General features: G+C 36.9%; 2 protein-coding genes across 3 annotated transcripts in view; one reads left to right on the top strand and one right to left on the bottom strand.

Annotated features, from left to right (window-relative positions):
- The window catches only part of Col4a5 (collagen type IV alpha 5 chain), a 200462-nt gene extending 184289 nt beyond the window's left edge, over positions 1–16173 (bottom strand). For both annotated transcript variants that reach the window (XM_052737125.1, XM_052737134.1), the window contains exon 1: positions 15793–16173. In XM_052737125.1, coding sequence (XP_052593085.1) covers positions 15793–15873 — 81 coding nt within the window. In that variant the 5' untranslated portion in view covers positions 15874–16173. The remainder of the gene's footprint in view (positions 1–15792) is intronic.
- Positions 16174–17566: 1393 nt separating this feature from the next.
- The window catches only part of Col4a6 (collagen type IV alpha 6 chain), a 285743-nt gene continuing 278030 nt past the window's right edge, over positions 17567–25279 (top strand). The window contains exons 1-2 of the mRNA XM_052737073.1: positions 17567–17818; positions 18019–18070. Of these exons, the coding sequence (XP_052593033.1) occupies positions 17808–17818; positions 18019–18070 (63 nt within the window). The 5' untranslated portion in view covers positions 17567–17807. The remainder of the gene's footprint in view (positions 17819–18018; positions 18071–25279) is intronic.

The raw sequence follows: 25279 nt of genomic DNA, 5'->3' as shown, positions 1-25279 counted from the left end.
GCAAGAAAATCAGTAATATCTAATTTTTAACTTACCATTGTTTTCCAGTAGATTACCGATTTCATATTATAATGACTTACACATCTAAAAGAATACAGTATTTCTGTTTTCCCTATCTCTGCATCATGTGAGTATAGAACTATGAACAGCGTCCGTAAAATAAAGATTGTCAAGCTACAAATTCAAAAATGGCAGTCAATTAGTCTGGAAAACAAATCCAAGCCTCTGAGGATGAACCTTTTAACAGCCTCTAAAAAAGGTGACCTTTTCAGTTAGATCTCACTTGTTATTTTCCAACATTAGTCTTTGTATTTTTTCCATTATACAGTAGACACAAATGAAGGCAAGAAGACAGTGATAAGGTCTAATGAGTTTGTACTGTAGCAAAAAGAAGTCTTTGCTGGAACTGTGGAGAAAAATGGAATGCCTAAATAGGCTATAAAAGATAAGCAAACAAATAGAATTGAGAGAAGTTACTGCTAAGAATGAATCTTTTTGCCATTAACCAAATTCCTAGAACTTGAGTATAGTTTCTGAAGTAAAATATTAAGAACCCAATAATTCACCTGACTCTCAGAACTAGAAGGAGAAAAAAGCTATTATCTCTCTTCTTCCAAATTTTATCAAATATTTTTAAGAAATAGGTATGTTGTGATAGCAAGAAAATTCACTGTCTGGGGATATAAATTTTCATAAGACAGTAGATACCTTTAACATATACACATCTGGGAAAAATGTATAGCTTAATTTTAAAAATCACAATGTGAAAGGAATTGACTGCCTTATTTTCTTTTTTAAAAGAGACTGAAAATTAACATAAGCATAGACCCTGAACCAATTGACATATTTCTAGCCACCTAGGAACTACTCAAAAGAGATACCAAAGCTGAAATAGAGCTTTTTATTATAGAAAGCTTCATGAAGATATAATAACTTCAGTGAACTCAAGATATTAACATAGGACATTTCCTCCAGGGCATTGCTAAGTCAGAATAAAGGAATGTTAGGAGAAATTTCCCTCATAGAAAAATAAACCAAATAGAAACATTATTAACAGTAGCCAAATCTGAGATCCATATGTACTTTAACTTATTTTCTATAATCCTATCAAAAAGAAGAAAATTTCTTAAAGAAAAACAAGTTATAGCAAATAAAACTATGTGGATGATCCCAGTCTTCTGTTTTTATAAACACCACAAGAAATACCACAAACCACTCTCTTATAATTAAAAATGATATTTTGAGTACAAGAAAATTAATTAACCATAAAATTTTACTTTCCATTAATTTAATGGAAGTCTGCTGTATAATGCAAAGTATAGAAGTATGAAATATGATCATTATTCTTGAGGTAATTCTCATACTATAGCTATAAATAGATGTATAAATGGAGATAGACACACACATATACATACATACAAACATTCACACATAGATGACAACAACTAGTTTTAAGATTGCACAAATGAAAAACATTCATGCTAAAAAATAGGAAAGCAAGAGATAGGGAGATGGCTGAATGGGTGCAAAGCTTTCTGTACAAGCATTTAGATCCTCAGCATCCATGTAAAACACCAGGTCTGGTGCCATGGCCCTGTAACTTAAGCACTGGGGATGTGGAGAGAGGCATATCCAGGGATTTACTGACTTAACCATCTAGTGTATGGGTGAGCCCCATACTCACTGAGAGGCTCTATGACAAAAAAATAAGGTGAAGACCTACTGAGGAAAATACCCGACATTGATATTTAGCCTCCACATGTGCCTGCACACAACACAGGTATGGCATAATAATTTTTTAAAATGCTGAAAGCAGATTTTGCTCTAATAATTGCTTCTACATTTATCCTTTTTTCATAAGAAATAGATAGGTGTGGAAAAATTATTTTCAAATCTTAAGAAAGGTAACTTCCTGTGAAGACCCTACCAAGGTAAGGGGGGAAAGCAGCATTTAAAAAAGAACATAATGCCGGGTGGTGTTGGTATACACCTTTAATCCTAGCACTTGGGAGGCAGAGGTAGGTGGATCAGAGAGTTCCAGGCCAGTCTGGTCTACAGAGAGAGTTCCAGGACAGCCAAGGCTGCTTCACAGAGAAACCCTGTCACAATAAACAAAAAAAGGAGAGAGAGAACATAATAAGGAAATCTAAGGATTGAGATATAATACAGATAATTGTCGAGATTTTCCTAGAATGTATGAAGTTCAGGGGTTAGGGATTTAGCTCAGTGGTAGAGCGCTTACCTAGCAAGCACAAGGCCCTGGGTTCAGTCCTCAGCTACGGAAAATTAAAAAAAAAAAAGAATGTATGAAGTTCTAGGTTCCACTCCCAGAACTGCTAAAAGTATGAGTTCATGTGGGTGTGGGTGGAATAAGTTTATCTTGATTCATAGCTGACACAATCATGCATATAATCATAAAGAACCTATGAAAGACATTAAAAATTAATTTCATCAAAAATCTAGTAAATAGGTCAATAGGTAGAATCTATTGTATTCCTAAGCATTAATAACTAAAATTGAATACTAGTCATACTATTCAAACACATACTCAGCTATAAATTCAATAATGTGCATATAAGACATATACAATAAAAGTAAAAATCATTGTTGAGAACTAAAATGATAACATACATACAATGTTCCTTATCAGAACACTGAATACTATTAAGACATTTTTTCCCAAAATCACTATGGAATAAGTAAAATTTTGAAGAAAATCCATAAATTAATATGACTATAAAATTTATACAGAAATGGTTCATGAAGTTGGGCTTTGGTGTAATTGTAAGGTTGTGGTATTGTGGATTCCTTTTCTGGGATGAATAGGCTTGTGTGTTGTATCTTCCTAGGAAACGTCTCACACACAAAAATACTTTGTTAGAAAATTTTTGATATTGAAAGTTCCTGTAAGTTAATCTACTGATTTTAGGTCATGCCTCCGGGAACATTTCAAATAAATTGACATTTCTCCAACGAAACTCTGCATTCACTTAACAACTATTAATAGCGGTTTGTAAATAAGAAACCCACTTCCTATATGTTGTATGTGGCATACATCCTAGTTGCATTTGTCTACCTTAGAATTGAAAAAAATACTACCATCACCTCATAGCTATTTCTGCTCTGCTTTATGAATGAAGAATGTTTCTTTCAGTACCTGGCAACCAAAAACAAAGCCTTTGATTTGGTAATTCTATTGAAGATGGCAGAAAAGGTAAGCATAACTTGATATTTCCATTTTTCTTTGGTAATTGTTATTTACCAACCAGGATAAAGAAGATTGCAAAACCACATTGCCAGCTCTCTCATCACTAAACCAATGTGAGCTAGAACAAGTTTGTGAAAAGACACCTTCCACATCTGCTTCTGCAAGTAACTAGCATCATAATTTCACCAATCACTTTGTTTTTCCCTATATGGTAATAGTTCCCTGTAGAGCACTCGTTTACAAAAGTTTTAGTTTCAGGACCTTCTTGCCTTCATAAAAGGTACCAGATTAAAGATTAAATTAAAGATTTCTATCACTGTGTACCATTGTGGTGGTTTGAATGAGAATGGCACTCATAGGCTCATATATTTAAATGCTTGGTCCCTAGTTAGCAGAACTGTTTAGAGGAGATGTGACCTTGTTGGAGGAAATGTGTCACTGGTGTTGGGCTCACACCATCCATAATACCCTTTCTCTCTTTCCTACCTGTGGATCAGGATGTAAAGTCCTCAGCTACTGCTGCAGTACCATGCCTGTCTGGAATGACTTCTAAACTGTAAGCAGGCCCCAGTTAAATGCTTTCTTTTGTAAGAGTTGTCTTGCTCATGGTGTCTTTTCACAGCAATAGAACATTGACTAAAACAACCATATTAAAATTAAAAGTTAGTAACATTTAAAAGACTTATTCATAGTGCTGGAGAGATGTTTCATTGGTTAAGAGTACTTATTGCTCTTGCAGAGAGACAAATAATTTGTTCTCAGTACCAACTTGGTAGCTAATAACAGTCTGTAATTCAGTTACAGGGGAATCTGATGCCCTCCTTGGGCCTCTTACGGGATCTGATGCCTTCTTCGGGTCTCTTTGGGCATCAGGAACACACATGGTATACATACATGCATGCAGGCAAAACAGTCATACACATAAAATGAAAAGAATTAGTAAATTCTTACAAAAGACTCGATTTAAAAGGGGCAATAAACCCACCATTTTAGGACAAAAGAATTTAAAAGTTTAACCACAAGCAACAGAAAGTAATGTTTCTGAAACAAGTGCATCACTATGCCTTTCTTCCATGCAAAGAGACATCATATTATGTCTATTAGATCATGAGACTGTGAGAAGAAGGGCCTCCCTTTCTTTACGAAAATAATGGAGGGTACATAGAGAATGCACAAAATATGCTATAAAATTACAGTAGTGTCTTTTGGGAGCACAGAGGGCAATCTTTGAGACAGGGTTTCTCTGTGTAGCCTTGACTACCCTAGAGGCCCACTCTGTAGACCAGGCTGGCCTCTCCTAGATCTGCCTGCCTCTGTCTCCTAAGTGTTGAGATGAAAGACATAAGCCACCATACTTGGCAGTGTAGTGTCTCCTTCTTAAAGCCACTTTTCTCCAAACATCTTAATCTCCTCCAGAATTAAATGTCATATATGCTATAAGAAATTCTAGAATCAAACAACCTAATTCTCCTATATTTAGGAGGAGTACACAAATACTTTGATTTAATTTCTTAGTCTCATTTACTCACTGTCAAAAATACAATTTGATTAAACAGATTGGTACTTCTTTATAAATGATGCTTTACTCTCTATATCAAATTACAACCAAATGCAAGATTTTGTGACTAACTGAAAAATTAATTATAGTAGAAACCTGCTTCATTTGTAGAATTTGCCATTAGCAAATAACAGGGGATTTAAGAGTTGCATTTCAACAGAGTGGCAGGCGCCATCCTGCCTTTTGGTTAAAGGCCAGCAGAAGCTGCTAGAGGAATAAAGGACAGTTGGACCTGTACAGATTATGAAGGTAAATATACTCAAGCATTGATGCATAAAATGAGAATCTGGTTTCTTAAAATGAAAGGAGCCTGTGTGTCACCCAGCGCAGTAAAGATGCCTCTCCCAAAACCCCTTAAGAACTGCTTCTCTTAAAAGAAACTAATTTTTATAATAAAGATTTAGCCAAGTGGCTGGGTGGTTCATTTATAATGTTAATTAACAAGAGTATATTTTTGAAAATGACTTCCAACCTGTGTTTGCTATAGTCAAAGTGGGATGAAATGATGGAATGATTACATTTTAGAAAGAAAATCATTAGAGGATAGGGCCAAATTGGCCAGCCAAATAGGCCGTAAATTGAGCCATAGTCCCTATAGTAGACGAAAAAAAAACTTATTAAGATTATCTCACAGGCTCTCTTATACATTACTAATAGAAGTTTATTTGGTAAAATCATGTTGAAAAGTAATTTGGCAAGAGAAGGTACCTATCATCTAGGCATTTAAAGTTCCCCTATTCAAATGCCACCTGGAGAAGTCATAACATATAACAGTTTGTGACTTTTGTAGAGAAATACATTTGAATTGTACAAGCTATACGGCTGGCAAGCAAGCAATAAAACCATTTATGTATTGCAGAAACACAAGTAGGAAGGGTACAAAATGGATGGAGAGCCACTTGTTCCATACATCCTGACAAGTTTAATTTTCTGAACAGAAGAGATGGTGGCTCTGGTGTTATCGCCCCAAGGAGGGTAACATAGATTAAAAGAGTGACACTTTTGGAGTACCACAGAAGGTAAGATGAAAGAGAGCAAAAGGACTAGGCAAATGCATAGCCACTTAAGAAAATGCCCACTAGGCTTCTATGGTTTAGGGATGGTGAAAAGAGTGGGGGAGGAAAGCAGAAAGGCTTTACATTCCAAAAGCATCGCAAAACTCCCTAGGGGAGGTAGTCAGTGGATTGAGATCCTGCATTGCCTTATTATAGCTAGGAGGATTGTTATTCAAAATGGGCAGGCTCTTAAAATCTAGGCCATTGTGGGTAAATACCCTAGACAGTTATAATAAAATGTTGTTAAATGATGGGGCAAGTCAAATGATCAATTAAAGAAAGGAATTATGGGAGGGACAATGGTAAATATTCTTCTAACCTAAAGAGGCCAGAAGGTATCTGATCCCTGGAGCAGGAGTTAATGGGAGTTGGTGAGCCACCTGACAAGGATGCTGAGAATTTAATAGCCTTCTAGAGCACTGAAACATCTTTTCAGCCTCTCCCTTTTTGGGATAATTTGATTCCTTTGTTTTAATGTATATAAAATGGGTGAATAATCTCATGATGAGGTTATAGAGCCAGAATGCATTGCTTCAAACCCTGTCTTAATCACATTAACTATATCACCATAGACAGTTAGTTAACCTCTGTGTGACTCATAGATACACACACACACACACACACACACACACACACACACACACACACACAGAAAGAGAAAGCATTGTATCAACCAAAAGCTTCAAGTACAGAAAGGATACCACCATGAGAATAAAAAATAATATGCAGAATGAGACAAGATACTTGATATGTGTATATCTGATATGTGCTTAATATTTAGAATATATAATGAAATCCCCAAATTCAATAGAACAAAATCAAATATTCTAGATAAAAACTGAGCATCCCTATAACCTCAGCACTTGGGAGACCAAAGAGAGAGAATCACCATGAGCTTGAGGTCACACTGGTTTACAGAGATCTTGTCTTAAGGAAACAAAATGGGGCTGGTATACAACATGGTAGATAAGAGTGCTTGCTGTGAAAGCATAAGGACCTTGTTTCAAATCCCTAGCACCACATAATGCCAAGCACGACCTTGTATGCTTATAACACCCACATTGAAGAATTGAGTCAGGAGGATCCACGGAACTCAGTGGCCAGGCAGCCTTACCCAAAGTTGAGCTTCAGGTTCAGCAAGAGACCCTGTCTCAAAAGGTAAGTGGATAATATATAATATTATATAGAGAAGATAATAAGGAAGGCACCCAGTATTCTCCTCTGTCCTCTGAAAGCACGTGCAAGTGCACACACACGAATATAACCAGTAAGTTCTCGCAATGATATAGAGAAAAAGGCAATGTGGTGATATTTCATCTTTGTACCCCAATAAAGCTTATCTGAGGATCAGAGGAAAAAGCCAGCCACTATAGTAAACAAAGAAGCCAGGCAATGGTAGCACATGCCTCTAATCCTAGCATTCGGGAGGCAGAGATCCATCCGGATCTCTGTGAGTTCAAGGCCACACTAGGAACAGAGCCAGGCATGGTGGCACACACCTTTAATTCCAACACTAGTTAACCATAAAGGTCTGAAGGTCCGAACAGACAGACAGGAAGTGACCGAGCTGGGCAGAAAGAGGAAGTGATGTTGTTAGACAGAGGGAGGAAGTGAGATGGCAGGAACAGAAAGGCATGTAGGAGTGGGTATACAGGAAGTAGGTCTCTTTGGAAGCTGTGGAGTTGGTGAGGTGAGGTTGGCTGTGGTTTGTCCTATTCCTCTGATCTCTTGGTTTTCACCCCAATATCTGGCTCCAGGTTTTTTATTAATAAGATCATTTAGCAATTCATCTTACAAGGCAACAGTTGAAACTTGTTGGTTTGAGTGCAAATAAAAACAGCCATTATGGAAAACATGGAAATTCCTCAACTATTGAAAGTAGACCAATCATCTGATCCAGCAGTCTCAACCCTAAATATATATCAAAAGGGAATTAAATCTGTATGTAGAGACAGGTACACATCTGTGTTCACAGCATCACTATTCACAGTACAGAAGAAATGCAAAGAACTTAAGTGTCCATTCACTGACAAAGAAAAAAATAGCATTATACATATACATTGAATAATATCCAGCCATATAAAAGAACAAACACATGTCATTACAACATGGAGAAAAATGTAAATTATTATGTTATGCAAGGTAAGCAAGGCACAGAAAGACAAATACAAAAATGTCTCCCTTACATGCAGGATATAAATAAGTCGAAATAATAGAAGTTGAGAATTACAAAGTGGTTTTCAGAGGCCACAGAAATACATAGGAAAATGTAATAAGAAAAGGTTGCTGAATGGGAACTGAGCTAGATAAGAGTAAGAAGTTCATTTGTTATTGCACAGGAGACTGACTACAGATAACAATTATGTATTGTACATTTCAATAAACTAGGATACAGATACTAAATGTTTTCACTATAAAGATATGATACATTTTTGATGATGTAGGTATATTTAACCTGATTTAAACAATATACACATTTTGAAACAACATACAGTAGTCCATTCAAGTATACATTTTTTTCAGTGTTTTGAGACAGGGTTTCTCTGTATAGTTTTGCTGCCTGTCCTGGATCTTGCTCTGTAGACCAGGCTGGCCTCAAACTCACTGAGATCTACCTGGCTCTGCCTCCTGAGTGCTGGAATTAAAGGCATGCACTGCTGCCGCCCAGCTCATGTATACATTTTTAATGTATTAACTAAAAATAAATTTAACCTAATTTTTAAAAGTGGAAACAGTATTATCTCCTTAACAAACATAACTACTAAAAAGGTTCACATAATTTATATGTTGATTTACAGGTTTCCTGAGTATTAAGGTCTACCTCATTATTCAAAGACTAAAAATAGCAAAAGTATTTAACACATTAATTACTCATGACAGAGGCAGTAGTAGTTAATGATTAAAATACAGAATAGGCAGTGGTGGTACACACCTTTAATCCCAGCACTCGGGAGGCAGAGCCAGGAGGATCTCTGTGAGTTTGAGGCCAGGACAGGCACCAAAACTACACAGATAAACCCTATCTCAAAACAAAACAAAACAAAAAAGAAACAAAAAAAAGAAAGTTAAAATACAAAATAATATGTTCATGGAATAATTGATTAAACTAGCTAGCAATCTTGAATTTTAAAAACATATTTTACAAAAGTAGGAGGATATAGTGGTGAGTGCATGTCTGTAATCCAAACATAGAAGTCTGAGGCAGAAGAATTGCACATTGGAGGGCAGCTTAGGCTAAGTAGAAAGAGCCTGTCTCAACAAACAAAACAAGAAGTTGAACGTATAAATTGTGGTTTGTATAAATAGAAATAATATTTTTAGAAGCCACTTAAAATTATTGTTTTAAAATTAAGAATTTTCAAGTCAGGCAGTGGTGGCTCATGTCTTTAATACCAGCACTCAGGAGACAGAGGCAGGAGGATCTCTGAGTTTGAGGCCAGCCTGGTCTACAGAGTGTGTTCCAAGAAAGCACAGCTGCACAGAGAAACATTGTCTCAAAAACAAAACAAAATAAACAAAGAATTCCATACCTTAAGATAAAGACTTCATAACTGAAAATTAATGCATAAAATTGCACAAAGTATGATTCTATAATTTAACCATTAAAAATATGTATATAAGAAGGAAAAATCTCAAAAGAATAAAAGAAGTTATTTCTGGACCACTGTTAGAATTGTGGTCAGAGTTTTCTTTGCTTCATTATACTTTCCCATCTTTTCTAACTTCTCAGCATTGATCACATATCACTACTATGGGTTGCATAAACATGAAGCAGGAATTCAGCTGACTATAGCAAAAGCTAATACCCAGAAGAACCAGGCCTCTTCCAGAGGATAAAACCAAGCCTCAAGGAGTCTTGGTAATATTAGGTTTTGAATATATATTAGCCGGTTCCTGCAGTGATTTTCTTGTATGCTCTGATAGCTTTCCCAATTAGTTCTTCTTCTAAGAATTTCCAACAGTGTATTTTATCTGAGATACTCTCAATATCCAAGGACAAAATGCAGATAGACAAGCATTTCAGACCACCTGCTAGTCTCCTTAAATAAGGTAAATGTCCATTCTGAGACAACAGCCAAGGCCAAGTAGATGTTAGGTACAAATTTTTGCTTCTTGTGTAAATTAAGCTTAACCCTCCTTTAATTCACTCAGAACAAAAGGGCCCTCACATACCAGGTGCATTAGGCGGTGATGCAGACTTCCTCTCGCCCACCTGAGCAGAAAGAAGAGGGGCCAGAGAACTGAGCATTGCATGTGGATTTGAAACTGGACTGGAGAGAGAGGAGGGAGACGATGATGGAGAACGAAGATGGAAGGAATTTAGAACTATGAGAGGACAGGAAAGGAAGGGACAGAGAGGAGCTAAGTATAACAACAGAATTGAAGCTGTGTAGATAGAATTTTGTCTTACAAGAATAAAGTGAATGGACTAAAGAGTTTTGTGTAAATAGATTCATTTGATATCCCTCAGATTAGTATCCCCGCCGCTTGTAGCATTTTCCCCAGGACTCTGGGAGAAATCTTCTCAGGGCAGGCACCTGAAGAGACATTTGATATAGCACTTGTCTTTAGACAAAAAGTCACCATATAAATTGGTTAAATAGGGAGTATATAATTATTGCCACCAAATAGCTAATAATATAATAAAGAAAATATATAAAATTTCCTAAAATAAAATGATTGTAAAACCAAACACACAGTAAACTAGGAGAAGCTAAATATTGCATTTGTTCAAAGAAAGGTATAATCAGCAATTGTTGTGATATTATGGAGAAACAAGTATACTCCAACAAGGCAGAAAGAACATTGTCTTAGTTTCATCTATTATGTCTAGCAAAGAGAGAGAGAGAGAGAGAGAGAGAGAGAGAGAGAGAGAGAGAGAGAGAGAGAGAGAGAGAGAGAAAGAGAGAGAGAGAGAGAGGGAGAGTATTGTGGGCATTGTAGTTAAATAGAAGAGTATAAATGCAACTCTTTAGTTATTAGGAGTTCATGAATAAGTATCTGCTGAAAATGTAACATTATGCTAGAAATGAGTAAAGACTTAGAATCAAGAAAAGAAACCAAAATATCCATTCCACACTATAAGTGTTTTAGAAAAGCTTTCCTAGGGCACAGTGGAAAAAGTGTACTGCAGAAAGTAATATACAAGAAAGCTGAACTGCAGGAAAGACCATGATAGGCCTTGAAAATCACATAAAGAATGAATGGAACAGAGTTAGCAAGTAAATAAGTATGGATGTAGCTAATTGCAAGAGTATTTGTTTAGCATGTTTAAGGCTCTGGGTTCAATCCCCAGTATCTCCCCTCCCCTTCCTCAAAACTCCAGAAATAGGAGATAGAAGAAAACAACAAGATCACACCATATCAAGTATGTATGTTTATTCAGTGGTCTTTGACTACAATTTGAGATATTGTTACGAATTTATGATTTTCAACATATAGAAAGCTTTGAAGAGATTGCTGTAGAGGCAGGTATGTATCTACTGTTCTACTTAGATGCATTGCCTACAATTGTATGGGTGAGTTAGGCATTATAGATAAAACTAATACAATGTATATTTCCTAGGCCTGTCTGCTGAAAAGGGCTACGAAATGACAGCAGAGTCACAATGAGCATGCCAAGTATCCACATCTTGGCTTCTAAATACCTCTGTTTTGTAAAAAGAATAGAATCCTTGGAAAAGTGGCTCATCCCAAGGTTGGAACAAGGAAAGTAGAGATGACCGTTTTGTGATGCTAGTAAATGAAGAGATGCTCCAAACTGATGGAAACACATCAAAGGATACAGAAATCAATGTGAAAGAACTCCAGGTTTGGCATATTTAGAATCATTTCAGTAAATACTTGTAATAAAAAGATAATTCACTATAAATAAAAATGAAACAAATATACATTTTTGTTCATTTTATATGTACTGAATTAATAATATGTAAATAATTTTAAAACAGTGAAAATGTATTACAATAAAATTCAGTTAATTAGTGTAGAAGAATTTTGAAAATTAAAACCACCTTTGGCAAATTGAACTGTAACAATCAGGCATGCCGGAAACATTAACAGATGCTAGCATTGATGAAGAAAGTACCATTAGAAACAGATTTTTTTTTTAGCCAGGTATGGTGGCACACACCTTTAATTCCAGCACTCTGGGAGGCAGAGGCGGATGGATCTCTGTGAGTTCGAGGCCAGCCTGATCTACAAAGTGAACCAGAATCTGAAGAGAGGCCCCGTCTCTAAAAGAAAGAAATAGATTATTTGGATATTTGGACTGTCTCACAATATCACTCTGTACATTCTCATAAGATCAGCTTGCAATGGGGAAAAAAATGACTTTATAGTGAATGAATTTGGTAAACACTATTCTAACCAAGCTGTCAAGGGTAACTAACTTAAGACAAAAAAGGGTATCATATCTTGCATATGCAAAAACAACAGCCAAGTAAAGACACAGGGAATAATTATGCACTCTTACAAAATAATAGCTCAGGTATATACAAAAATATATGTGCAAAACTACAGATACAGAGCTGAGGATGGGGGTCAATTTTAAAGTGCTTGGATTGTGGGTTCAATGTCCTGAATTTGATCCTCAGAATTACAAAAAAAAAAATACATCTGAAGATAGATAGTTGAGTGAACAAAACCAGATATTAGCATATAGGTAAATTAGTAAAAATCAACAAACTGCATTGATCATTTTTGGCAAAGCTGTACCACTATACAGGCATATTTCTGGACATTTCAGCACACTTAAAATTATTGAGGAAGCAAGAAAGAAACCTAGGCAATATTTTTCAGAGATATTAATCTATCACAAGTTGTAGGTGCTTTATAAATCTAAATTTTATTGAGATTACATAAAATCATACAACCTGTTATTGATTTTAGATTGCATTTAAACTATCTCACTCTGTATACACACAGAGATCAAACTGATCTTTCAAGTACACATCTATTTACATTATGATATACTGCTTTACAGAAAATGAGCAGGAAGACATGTAAACCCCATTATCATTAACATTAAACCTCCTGTGTCCAAAAAATGTAATAGAAATCCATGTGTTTTTAACAACATAATTCTATAGATTAAATGCAGAGGACACAGCATAAGAGAGTTAAGGGCAAAGTATGAATTTAAATTTACCAGCTCTACAATTCACTACCTATGTGACTTTTAGCAAGTTGATTAATCTCTTTGTTTCATAGTTTTTTCGCTTACAAAGTAGCTCTCTCTCTCTCTCTCTCTCTCTCTCTCTCTCTCTCTCTCTCTCTCTCTCTCTCTCTCTCTCTCTCATATGCACATAACATTGAACGTCTCTTAAGAAGAGACCCCAGAGTAAATATGGTGCACTTGAATCTCCAGGTTCAATCCCTAGCACCATAAAAAAAGACTAAATATGGAAATTTACCTTACTATACTAGCATAATATTTAGCACATAATAAATACTGAACAATGTAAACGAAAACAATGGTGACCATTTCTTCCTATAGAATCGAACATTTCATAGAAGAAAAATTATTTCTTGGCCAAAAGCCTTACTCTTACCCTTGATAAATTCTTGCCACCAGTAACAAGGTACACAATATGATTTAAATTATAGAAATGATAGAAATACATTTGCTGTCTTCCATTAAAAACAACTCACAGACATTTATATGCTAGAAGCAGTATAATTGTACATGCTATATCCATAAATCTACAAACTTATATATTTGATAATTTGTATAACTATAATTACCTCAACATAAAAAATATGCTAAAAATGACCCTTCCAGCCTAAAGTTGCCTTGTTTTGTTATTGCTAACCATTTAGTACTTGGGTTATTTTACTCTACCTAATGAACTTTCTACCTTAAAAACTTCCATATATTTGTGATATCCAAATCTGGTATGACTTCAGAGATAGAGAAATCACATAACTATGAAAAAGTAAAATGATTTAAGAAACAATGATCTTCCTGATATAAATGCCACAATATTAGACAATCTCACAGAAAGACTAACCACACTATGGTCAAGTTTCACTCTGCAGAAGGTCACCAATATCCCTAGCACAAGTATGGAGAGCAGATACCATTCATAGTTTTGAGATGATTAAAACTTTCATTTAACTAGGCCATTTATTTGTGAAGCAGGAAAAACAAACCCCTGGATTTAAAAGAGGAACAAAATTCTAATCATAGGAAATTGTCAAGGGAAAATGTCCTTTAAAAAATTGTATGGGAGGGGAAAAAACAATTATTTCACAAACACTTGTTACTTTAAGAATCCAAAAAAAGCTTGCTCATAAGTTTTGTCAAGCACAAAAATCTCATTTTCAATCTAAGTAGATTTAAATTAGCATGCAGTGTTGTTATACACACCTGTATAATTGGTATCTATTGCAGATTTATTAATAGCAAGATCATTAAAAGGAAGGATTGCTTCATGAATCATCCACAAAATCTTTGCCCCTAGGGCAAATGCTATAAACAACAGGCACTGAGATGATCTTCAAATGAGCTATTTTCTATAGCACAATTATACTTTATTTTAACAATCTTTAGCCATATTGACTGTCTAAACCTTGCCCATTAAAAACGTTCTGCACCCAAAGAACATTATTAAATCATATATCTACTTTGATAGAGGAAAATGATAGCATGCATAATTAAAACATTTGATATGTGTAGGTTTTTCAGCAGATTTTCCATCATAATTATGTTGTGATTACAGTAACAGAAAAGTTACTTTTTTATACCAGCAGTACATACATTTTTATCAAGATTTACAGAGGGCAATGTGATCTGAGGTGTGCTGAGTGCTATAAGGACCATGTCAGATAACTTTAAAATGCAACCAGAAATATCTGTAGTATAACAGCTGCATCTAAAGGATTGATAGTCACTTAACCATGTGAAGGCCTAAGCTATGATGTCATATTTAAGTGATTTTTAAAAAATATCCATTATGATTACTCAAATGTAACACTTAAATAATATGTCACACACTTAGTTCTTCACAGGTTAAATGAAATTACGTACTATGGCCTTCAAACTGGAGAATATTTTCTGCAACAAAGCCATTCATTCCTTTGCATTTACCTCTTACCTCCAGAAGGAGAGAGTGGGTGTTGGGACTACCCAGCAGACTGTGGCATCCATGCTACATTCCTAAACGCAAGTGGAACTTTTTGCTCTGTCATTTCACATGTTCATCCTCCCCCACTCTTCCAGCCCACAAAAGCTCATGCCCATTAGAGAATTGAGAATTCTTTTCTGGTAAATAGGTGAAAGGCAAATTCTCAATTTGTTCAGGTGGCTTTGTGAGTTTAAAAAAAAAAAAAGTGAGCAAACAGAAATCCCTAACTTTTTTTTTTTAAAAAAAAGATGCAAAACTCCTGAAGCATAAGGCTATGCTTCTCTACTTCCACTCTGATTGGTATGCTGCTTTAACAATTGTATAGGAATGATGTCAACAGGTCAGAAAGCAGGTCAGAACTTTACCGACCTGGGGTGGGGGTAGGTTCATGTTGCTTAAGAAAAGAACTCCATCAAGGCTGTTAACACTTTGGCGGTAGTTAAATTTCAGAGGAACCAAATATTAAACTATATGCCAAGTTTAAAGGGTGCGTGGGCTGGATACAAGAAATGAAGAGAGCTAGCTGGCAGACAGCAGCCCAAGGTGGGGAGTAGAGAGGAGGAAAGTTTGAAGTACCCACCAGAGCCCAGTGACCCATTAATATGCACCCCCACACCCCTGCCCAGCCCTGGCTCCACTCTTGCCCCAGAAGAGGTAGCTGCAGGGAAGCAAACGGCCCTGTTTTTAAACACTTGAAATTCTCCCTCCGACCAGCGTTGTGAATTGTGTTTCTTTCTAGTAAAAGTTAATTTTGACTTCCCTAGCCAAGGTCAAGGAGTAAGGAAGGTAAAGGATCCAGTGGTTTCCGTGGGAGCGAGCCGCTTTGGGGCGGGAGGGAGGACTTACCGCCGCCTCTGCGGGCTTCCCCAACAGACACAGGGCCAGTAAGAACCAGCTGGAGGCCAGGCACACTTCACGCACTTGCATTCTTCTCTGGCTCCCGCAGCTCCTTCAGCACCCGCACGGAATCCCAGGTCCCTTCGGACCGATAGACATAATCTTGAGGGGTTATTGGCAAGAGAGTTAGAGCTAGAAAGGGACAGTGAGTGTCCCAATTATGCTGGTGCACTTGGGTGAAGAGAAAGCTTTTATAGGAATGAAGCGATTGAAAAAAAAAAAAAAAAGAACAAGAACAAGAAAGAAGAAGCTGTTCTTCCCTCCCCCCTCCCCTTCCCAAAGCCGGTCTCTCGGGAGCACTTTGCCTTCTGTTGGGACTTGCAAACTTTCCTCACTCACGTCCTACAAATCTACTTTCCTCGCTCTCTTCCCTGCACCGCCCCCTCCCAGCCAGCGCTGGGGAATTTGAGTATCACTCCGCCACTGCTTCACACTGCACCGGCAACCTGCGAGGGAGTGACGCTCAGTTATTTGAGGGAGGGAAACTTCAAGACCAGTTGACTGAACGCCACAAGTCTAACAACCAAGATTTCATATTTGTTCATTTGCAACTTCTCTTAATGGTACTCTTTCCTGATCAGTCCAGCTTTCCCTCTGATTTGAGCACCAAAGCCATTTCCAAACAGACCTGAGCTGGGACTATTTTTTTTTTTTAGCGGATGGACTTCAGAGATATGGTGCTTTTTATTGTTAATCATTAGAAACAAATTTTTGCCTCTGCTCCCTGGGCTGCTGGCCTTTGCATTCCAAGTGCTCATGGTACAGAGTTTCTGTATACAAGCAAAAGATGAGAAAATATTAGATATGTATAAATGAAGTAAGAAAATGAACATACATATTTGTGAATCCCTAATGCATGTTGTAACTATGTAAGATGCATTAAGTAGGTTAATAATTTTATATAATTTAATATTATAACTTAGTTATGTGTTTTTATTTACATACATTGAGTGCCATAATTAACATTTATTACCTATATTTATCTAATATAGAAGGTAGTATGACTGTCATAATTGTATTTCAGAAGGACTTATGGCAGATAATTAAATAATATTAGTATAATTCTGTACAATAAAGACAAACATCTCACTAGAAATGTCTATATGGAGCTAACGGTAGTTGAATTGGTGTCTCCCAGATGGAGTAGGCATGAATATTGCTTTGATAATCTTATAGACCTTTTTTAAGTACCAAAAGACCAAGAAGATACTTTGTGTGGACTTCCTTGGAGTGTCTTTCAGGAATTTGCTGAAGAATTCTTCAGAACATTTCTATTCTCAGGCCCTGGGTTAAACTACGTTCTCTCTACATTTTGAATCAGTTTTATGAAGATCTCAGGTTCTAGTTAATTTAGAGATTGTAGACTTACAACTACAGAGATTCCCACCCCCCACCCACCTCACCTTCCTAAATGCTTAGCATACAATCAATTAGAATAAGAATAAGAGTTCACGCATTTGGGTCCCTGTGCCAGGGCACTTTCGGGTCTATCTGCCTATGTAGTAGTAGCATACCTAATTCTATTCATGTGCTACTTTATGGAAATGTATGATGCCTAGTTGCATAGATCTTTGTGTATAAGTCTCTAGAGACCTGCACGTGAAGCTTTGGGACTGTTATGTATAGAGATGCTTGAAATTAAGAAAGACAAGCAGCTTCCCAAGGTAGGGGGGATGATTGACAGCAGACAACCCCGCCCCGTTCCCCTCCATTCCTTCCTCCCCTGGCGCATGGAACTATCTCTTGAGTGCTACAAGTTGTAGCGGGCACCGCTGAGTGTGTTTTCCTTCGGGGCACTTTTTATCTAGCAGCTGACTTTAGTTTCTTCTAAACTAAGCCACTTCGCCCCTTTACACTGTCCTGAGTAAGGAACAAACTGCCAAGCATCAACGGAGCCCTGATGAGCCCGCGCCGCGGAGCAGCTTAGCAGTCTCCTGGGACCCAGCTCCGGAGGAGCCACAAGCATGCACCCTGGGTGAGCTGTTGCTGCTCAGAACTTCCTTCCTCTTTCCAACTTTGGGCTGCTTTGTTCAGCCCGGACTATACTTGCACTTCTGTCACTGAAAAAAAAAAAAGTGCGAGTAGGCATCAAAAGGGACATGGGGGGCGGGTGTTGCTCACTCAGGACCCTGTAGTCCAGAGAGCCCATGTTTCTCACCCTCCCTCTCCTTTCAGATTGTGGCTGTTCCTGGTTTCCTTATGCCTGACCAAAGAACTGGCAGAAGCGGTAAGGCTTCAAAAGACATCCCCCCCCTTCTTTTTCTTTTCTTCTTGTGTTTCTGTTGGGGATAACAGAGGGTTGCACCAAAACGGAGCCTTTCTAATAGAAGTTAATAGGGTTCTTGAAGAGGAATAGCAAGCATAGTGTTAGTATAGTGCTCTTGGAACTCAGCAATCTTCGTGTCTTAAAACATCGCTGTAGGTTTGGAAAATAGAAAATAGAGGTAGTAGTGGAAGATGTACACATTCGTGAATCTCTTCAGGACAACTTCAGATGACTGGCCACCGATGCCTTCTTTTGCACCCATAGGCAGATCTGCAAAGCTGAGGAAACATAGCTTTCCCTAACCTGGAAGAGCAAGGATTGACACATAAATTTAAGGGTGGAAAAGGGCATAAAGGACTGGGACTTGAAAGTGGCACCAATCAAATGGGAATTAAACTTTGTATTTTCTTGTAAGTCTTTTCATGTATCAAAAAGCTAAAATGCTTGGAACAGAAAAGCTTTCTAAAACGGAACTTTTAGTGGGCTGCTTAGGTATTATCCATGAACTTACCTAGGGACTGCAGGCAAAGGAATTTGTGTAGACATCTGGTCAAAAAAAGTTTAACGAACCCCAGAAAGTAGAGAAGTATCCAACACCATTAATAGGATAATTCCACAAAGGTGGAATGACTAAATGATCAGATATGCCAGTTTTCCAGTTGAGCTAGTTACTTATGCTGTTCAAATAATAAGTTATTAACTAATTGAGTACTGTCTCATTGGTTGGTTTGAAAAAGAAAAAGTATAACAGCTAAAGTCATTTACAACATAAACAATAAATAAACATGCTTGAAAATTTCATCTTGTGAACTGTAATTATTTTAACTGATTGGCCCTTTTTTAAAAAAAAGTTTCAAATACTTTTTAGAGCTGTATTTATTTCAATTCAGTAAGATCACCAACATACTTGTGAAAAAATAAGCACTTTGTCCTGACATGATGTCTTTAAGAAAATATCAGTGAGGTGAAATGATCTTTCCTATAAAGAAAGAATAATACCAGAAGATTGAATTCTAAAATTTAGTGACCCCTTAAGTCGGAATATCAGCTCTTAAGTATGTTTCTGATAGTCTTTGTAAGAAGAAATATTGATCTCAGGCTCTTGTACACCTTTTTACCTGGTTCTTCCAATATATAAGCTTAGTTATGAGTTTCCTTAAGGGTCTATACTACATTTATTGAAAATGCCAGTTTTTGATTTCACTTTGTCCAGAAATCTTGCCACTGGTTAAAAAAACGTAGAATACCCCCCAGTAAAACTTCTATTTTTAGACTCTGATTTTTTTTTAAGTAAAATCAATATATGATCATTGTAGATGGACAGGCATTTCCAAGTTATTGTCAATTCTTATGGTAAAGGATAATGTTTTCAGTCCTTCAAAGCACTGAAGTGAGTCTCTCCATCTGGGTTGTACACTTTTGTCTCATTGTTTCACAATGACACCTGCTATGTCAGCTGCAATAACCATGGTTAAGACTGGAATAAGTCTTGGGGTCTACGGACAATACTTACTCTGTTACCTTAACTCCAGAACTGTTGCATTCAGTCTTCTTTACTTGGGCAAATCGTCATTGGTGCTAGAAAGCTCTTTTTTTAATGACAGAGAGAGAGAGAGGAGAGTCACAAAATACTTTCTCAGAAGATGCCATTATTGAGGGGATGCTTTTTCTCTTAATGTCTTTGCATTTTGTGTTCTCTTCATTTAGACTCTGCTCTCTGTACTTGTGCTGTTTTTTTTTGCTTTCCAGATAGTTGTAGGCATTTGAATTTGCAATACCTTGTTGGAGTGATATTAATGCAAATAACGTATGAATACACTCACAGGAACTCTGTTGCATTTCATTGCGAGAAAGTCTCTTCATGCTGTGCAAATTAAGTTGCCAATAATGGAATATTGATAAGCAATTAAAGATAATGTCATTTAGTTACATTTGAGCTTTTTCTTTTTAAGAATTTACAAAGCAATTCTACACAAAGGAATGGAAAGCTAAATGTTAAAAATCCATTAGATTTGGTTTTCAGGTGAAGTATGTGCACAGTATCTCTTACTGAGACAGAACCTAGGATTGTAGAACACCAGAAATCCTTTAGTTAAGTGCTTAAGTTCATAAGGGTCTGTTGCAGATTATGTAATATACAGAAATTTAAATAAACATAGCACCCTACTCTCTGGAAACTTGTTTTTCATACAGGGCTGTTCATTATGTTCCTTAATAGAGACTGCTTAATAGTAAAGTATCTTCGTAGGAAACATACAAAAAATACAACCCTCATCCTAGACTATCATGTCTAGGATATAAAATATATCCTGAAAGTAGTGAGAGTCCTTATGTTTTTATTTCATTCTGCCTGTATTCAAGTGTGCATTCATTAAAGTCTCCAATACACCCAAGCATACATAAAGTCAAAAGACTAATAGGACACTTATTTGGGTAGGGAAGAGAATAAAGGATAAAAACATGTTTGTCATCCATATTCAAGTAAAGATCTGATTGTAATACTAGCTTCTTTCTTTCAAAAGTGTGAGCATACCCAGGGTACTTCTTCACATTGTCACTGACCCAGTCATTACAGCAGCCATCAAAGTATGAATGTTGTTTTAATGGAGTTCAGGAGCCATTTGCAACTGATGGCTGCTGGAGGAAGTGTCAGTTTTCTTCTGAATGTGCCCCCAGGTAGGTCTTTCATGCTCCAGTAGCCCTACAATCATGCACTGGCAGTGTTAAGTGGACTCAGTGGGTTCAAAAGTAAAAGGTACATGAAGCTGGGAGGGTAAAGTGGTGATGGGGTGTGAGAAGAGTAAGAGAGGAGGATATGGGGGGTGAATTGGGTAAAAAATGCTGTGTACATGTGTGAAATTATCAAAAAGTAAATTATAATGTATATTTTTGAAAGAAAGAAATCAGCAGAATTCCTTCCCAGTTTATTTTTAGGTGGCTGTCTTTTTTTTCCTTTAAAAAAAATCCACACAATATAGCCTTTCCCCTCCCCCAACTCCCCACCACCTTAACCATCCAACTTCATGCTCTTTCTCTCTATTTCTTTCTCTACAATAAAACCAAAAAGACAGAGGGTACCTAAATAAACAAAAAAGTACACACAAAAAAGTATGGAGTCCATTTTATATCAACTACACGCCAGAGCAGGCCTCTATCTCCAGTTTCTTTTCTATAACAAATATTGAACTCTCCTACATTTGAAAAGCAAACCAAAAGCCAAAACCCAAAGCAAACCCAGAAATGTAAAAATGTGTAATTTAGTTTCCTTCAGTAAATCTAACCTTTTCAATGCAATTGAAGCTAATTTCTCTTTTATTTTCTTCTCTTCTTTAACACTGTATTATATTACAGCCCAGACTGAATCTACTCCACTACAGTTACTGTGCTTCAGCTACCAATGTCTGCTTAACTACCAATTCCAAGGATTTCTTGCCAGTATCCATTCTGTCTTTCCTACTTTCAATTTCCCACTTTCTAATCCTTCTGAAATCCTCCTTCTGATCTTCAGAATTCTGTGGCCCATTAACTAATGCTTCTTTGATAGTTTAAAAATGGTATTCGTTCAATAGATACTTATGGAGCGACCTCTATACTGGAAGGAATGTGTTACACTCTAATATTCCAGTGGTGAACAAATCAGGCATGATCTTTTGCAAAGAACTTACAATCTTAAGGGTTCCATGTCTTAAACTTGTAACTTTTCTCAGCATTTCATACTTGGCCACATTTTTGTCTCAGTAGCATTAACTATGTCTCTGTATATTGATAACAATCAAATTTATATCTCAGTGATGCTGTATCTTTTGAGCTCCAACCCTATATTGCCTACTAAGCCCTGTCTCTCAGAGCATTGATATATATAAAGCACTTAAAACAGGGTCTGGAGTTTAGTATAAGCACTCGACTGATGCCAGCTATTGTTTTATTTTGCACCAAACACAGTGTATCTAAAGATAGAACTATTTTCCAGTCACTCTCATTGACATTTCAACTTACTACTACTACCTTTTTTATTTTTACTTTCTTCACCATCCATGCAGTTTTAGGAACAAACTATAGAATCAATCACCAATCTCATTGTACATATCATCAATGACTTTTACTAATTTTATCAAAAATCTCTAGACTGGTTTTCCCATCCATACATCTATAGCTTCTGAACTGGCTTTTTTACGTGATTAGTGCATGACCTTCCAGTGAATATACAAGTCTACTCCGAATGGCTTTCAGAAATTGTCTTTTCTTTGTGTGTCTTAAGAGTTACTAATGACAAATCCAATACTGATTGCTTTAATGACAAAAAAGCAACAACAAAAAACCCTCTGGGGTCAGTGAGATAGCTAAGTGAGCAAGTTCACTAGCACTTCAACACGCAAGGTGGAGAGAACCAACTCCACAAAATTGTCCTCTGAGATCCACATGTGTGTATCTTTCCCCCTCACACATCTCACACAACACCCGCCTCACAATACACACACAACAATAATAATAATAATACTTTTAAAAACTCTCTTCAGTGTTATAATATCTAAGAGATGATAGAATCTATCATCTATCCACTATCCACTCTTCTGAGTTGCCTCTATCCACTGTTCCTAGTTATATGACTTAATTTACCTTCCTTAGATTTATTTTGCTCATCACCAGAAAAGGAAATGACATCTTCCTCCTTAGGTATTATTGTGCTTTGCAAAGTTAAATGAGATAGTGTGAACATACTGTGTGCAAAGTAGGTCTTAAATATCCATCCCACCTCTGACAATTATCCTCTATTTATTGTAATTTTAATGGGAAATTAAAAATAATCCCCCAATTTTAACAAATGGTCCATAAGAAGATGAGCAAAAGAGATATCAGAGCAGATTCATTTCTAGATTCTGCTACTGCAATGGTCATGTTTTAATGTTGCCCTCCTCATTGTTTTCTCCATGTCTATGGCAGTAACAAATATCTTGCAGTGTTTGAAGTTTACAAAGCGTTCTCTCATTTCATAAATAGCTCTAGGCTGTCCTGTGAAATAATATAGGACAAGTATTCTCTTGCCAGGGGTATTTAAGATTTATCTAAGCTCACAGATCTAAGAAAAGGTAGAATTAGGTAAAAGCACAGCCGTGTGCTGTCTCCAATTGAGGCTTTTTATCATCTCTTATCTGGAGTCTCTACAAACAAACTGAACTGTTCTGGCTTCAGTCCTCTCCTGCTGCTCCACCTCCTTTGCTGATAGCCTTCCTCTCCAAAAGCCACAGTGCTTATTCTAAAACAAACAGGGTCATGGCACCCCATAGTACCATCCAACCCCCCGCTGCTGTTGTCCTGTGGCACTCAAGTTTGGCTTACAGTTGTCCTGCTGATGTTGGCTCAATCTACGGAAGATCTTTCTGCCTGCCTTCCCTCTGCTTTTTCTTATTGTACTGTCTCTATGCATGGCTGTGTTCTCAGTCCCTTAAAACCCAGTTTAGGGATTAATTTTTCTTTAAGTTTGCCTTCTTTATTTCCTTATGGCTACTGCTGTTTGTTCTTTTGCCCTTCCTTCAGTGAAAATTTATCTAGAGCCTACTGTGTGCCAGACATTCTGGTTGAAGATGGGAAGGGAAATGTCAAGTCCTAACCCAATGTGACTTAGTACATTTTGAGAATTGAAGTTAGAGGAGTCTTAAAAAAGCATTAGTTTAATACCTGTACTCTGGCTTGTTTATCTATGTGAGTTTGTGAGTTGTAATTGGCATTGAAGTTATTGTTGGATATTCCCTGTGGAGTCAATCCAATAGGGAGCCCTTTATTCACAAAGGACTCACTTCTGCAACACCTATCTCCCGCCTCCAGATTTACAAAGTTTAGGCAATCTGAAGCCATACAGGCAGGAACAAAGATATTCTAAAGAGGGACATTTGTTTGCCACCCCCTGCTTTGACTATCAGTCTATTAAAACAATGAACTCTGAGAAAATGGAATTTCCCCAATAATCTCATACTGGGAAAAGAAAAAGACTGAATGAAGCCTGGTGCCAGCCAGAAGGGGAAGTTGTCTCCCAGGAAGCCATTTCACACGGTTCTGACAACTTATCAGATCACCTTTCAGGACAGGCTGGAGCCTACAGGATGGAGGGTCAGTACTGAGTAGGATTACAACTGGACCAGGAGTGCTGAATTAAGCATACCTCTTGCTCTGTGTGTAAAGCTAGAAGTCATGTCAGGACCTTGGTGTCAGGTCCAAAGGAAATTCCATTAAATGCAAGTTGTAAAGGTCTGAGAAAATGATTTAAGGTATGTGAAAAATGAGAAATATTTCAGATTTCTTTCCTTCTTGCTTTGCTACCGTTATATTAAGACTTCAGAAGTCCAAAGTTTTAGCATATTAATCCATGGAGTTTCCTTTGGATCTGGCACTTGGAAGATGGACTTGACAGGCACTGGACTTTGTTACTCTTCCCTAAGTGGCCACATTTAACAAACCTCCTTTACCTGTTTTTACTATTACTTTAATAGTGTATTGGTGGCGGCTGGTTAGACCTACCTTGGTGAGACTGACAGAGACCAGCCTTGAACCTATAGACTCCCGTAACAAAGCCTTGATGTGTGTTCCTCTTCTCAAGTTCCTTATGGAAGTTCCACATGCAACTTTACCGTTCCTTTTCTGGATTTTAATTCTTTGTAGAATGATTCAAAGCGCTTTGTGTTTAGAGACAAATACACCTACATTCAAATACAACTCCATTATAATCTATGATCTTAGGAAAATGATTAAATATATTCCTTTTTTAAAATGACTATTTCTGTTTTTCTTTTCCACTCACTGTAATTTTCACTCTCTTAGAGATTCTTGGGGAAGCCATTTTGGGAACAGTTTAGAGAAAATTGCTTGATTATTGTTAAGCATGTTTTTCAAGCTTCCTATGAGAGAAATAAGAGTTAGGATTGTTATTTATTTTGTTACAAATTATCCAAAACTACTTCATCTCTCAGGCCCTACTTTTGTGACTTCTTATGGAGATCCTCGTCTCCACCAAAGATTCTTTCTAAAGGCACCTCTCCAGTCATCTTTGAAGTCCTAATCCTTTTGTTTAACATCAATGGGACTAGTTTGCCATTGTCTTTCAATCTGATTTGCTTGTGTTAAAGGGGAGCCTGTGCTACTCCAAATTTCTTTGACCATGAAACATATACATTTACT

The sequence above is a fragment of the Peromyscus californicus genome, unplaced genomic scaffold, assembly GCF_007827085.1.
Source record: "Peromyscus californicus insignis strain IS unplaced genomic scaffold, ASM782708v3 Scaffold_10__1_contigs__length_136768540, whole genome shotgun sequence".
In the NCBI taxonomy this organism is placed as follows: Eukaryota; Metazoa; Chordata; class Mammalia; order Rodentia; family Cricetidae; genus Peromyscus; species Peromyscus californicus.
This window is presented reverse-complemented; position numbering and strand designations above follow the sequence as displayed.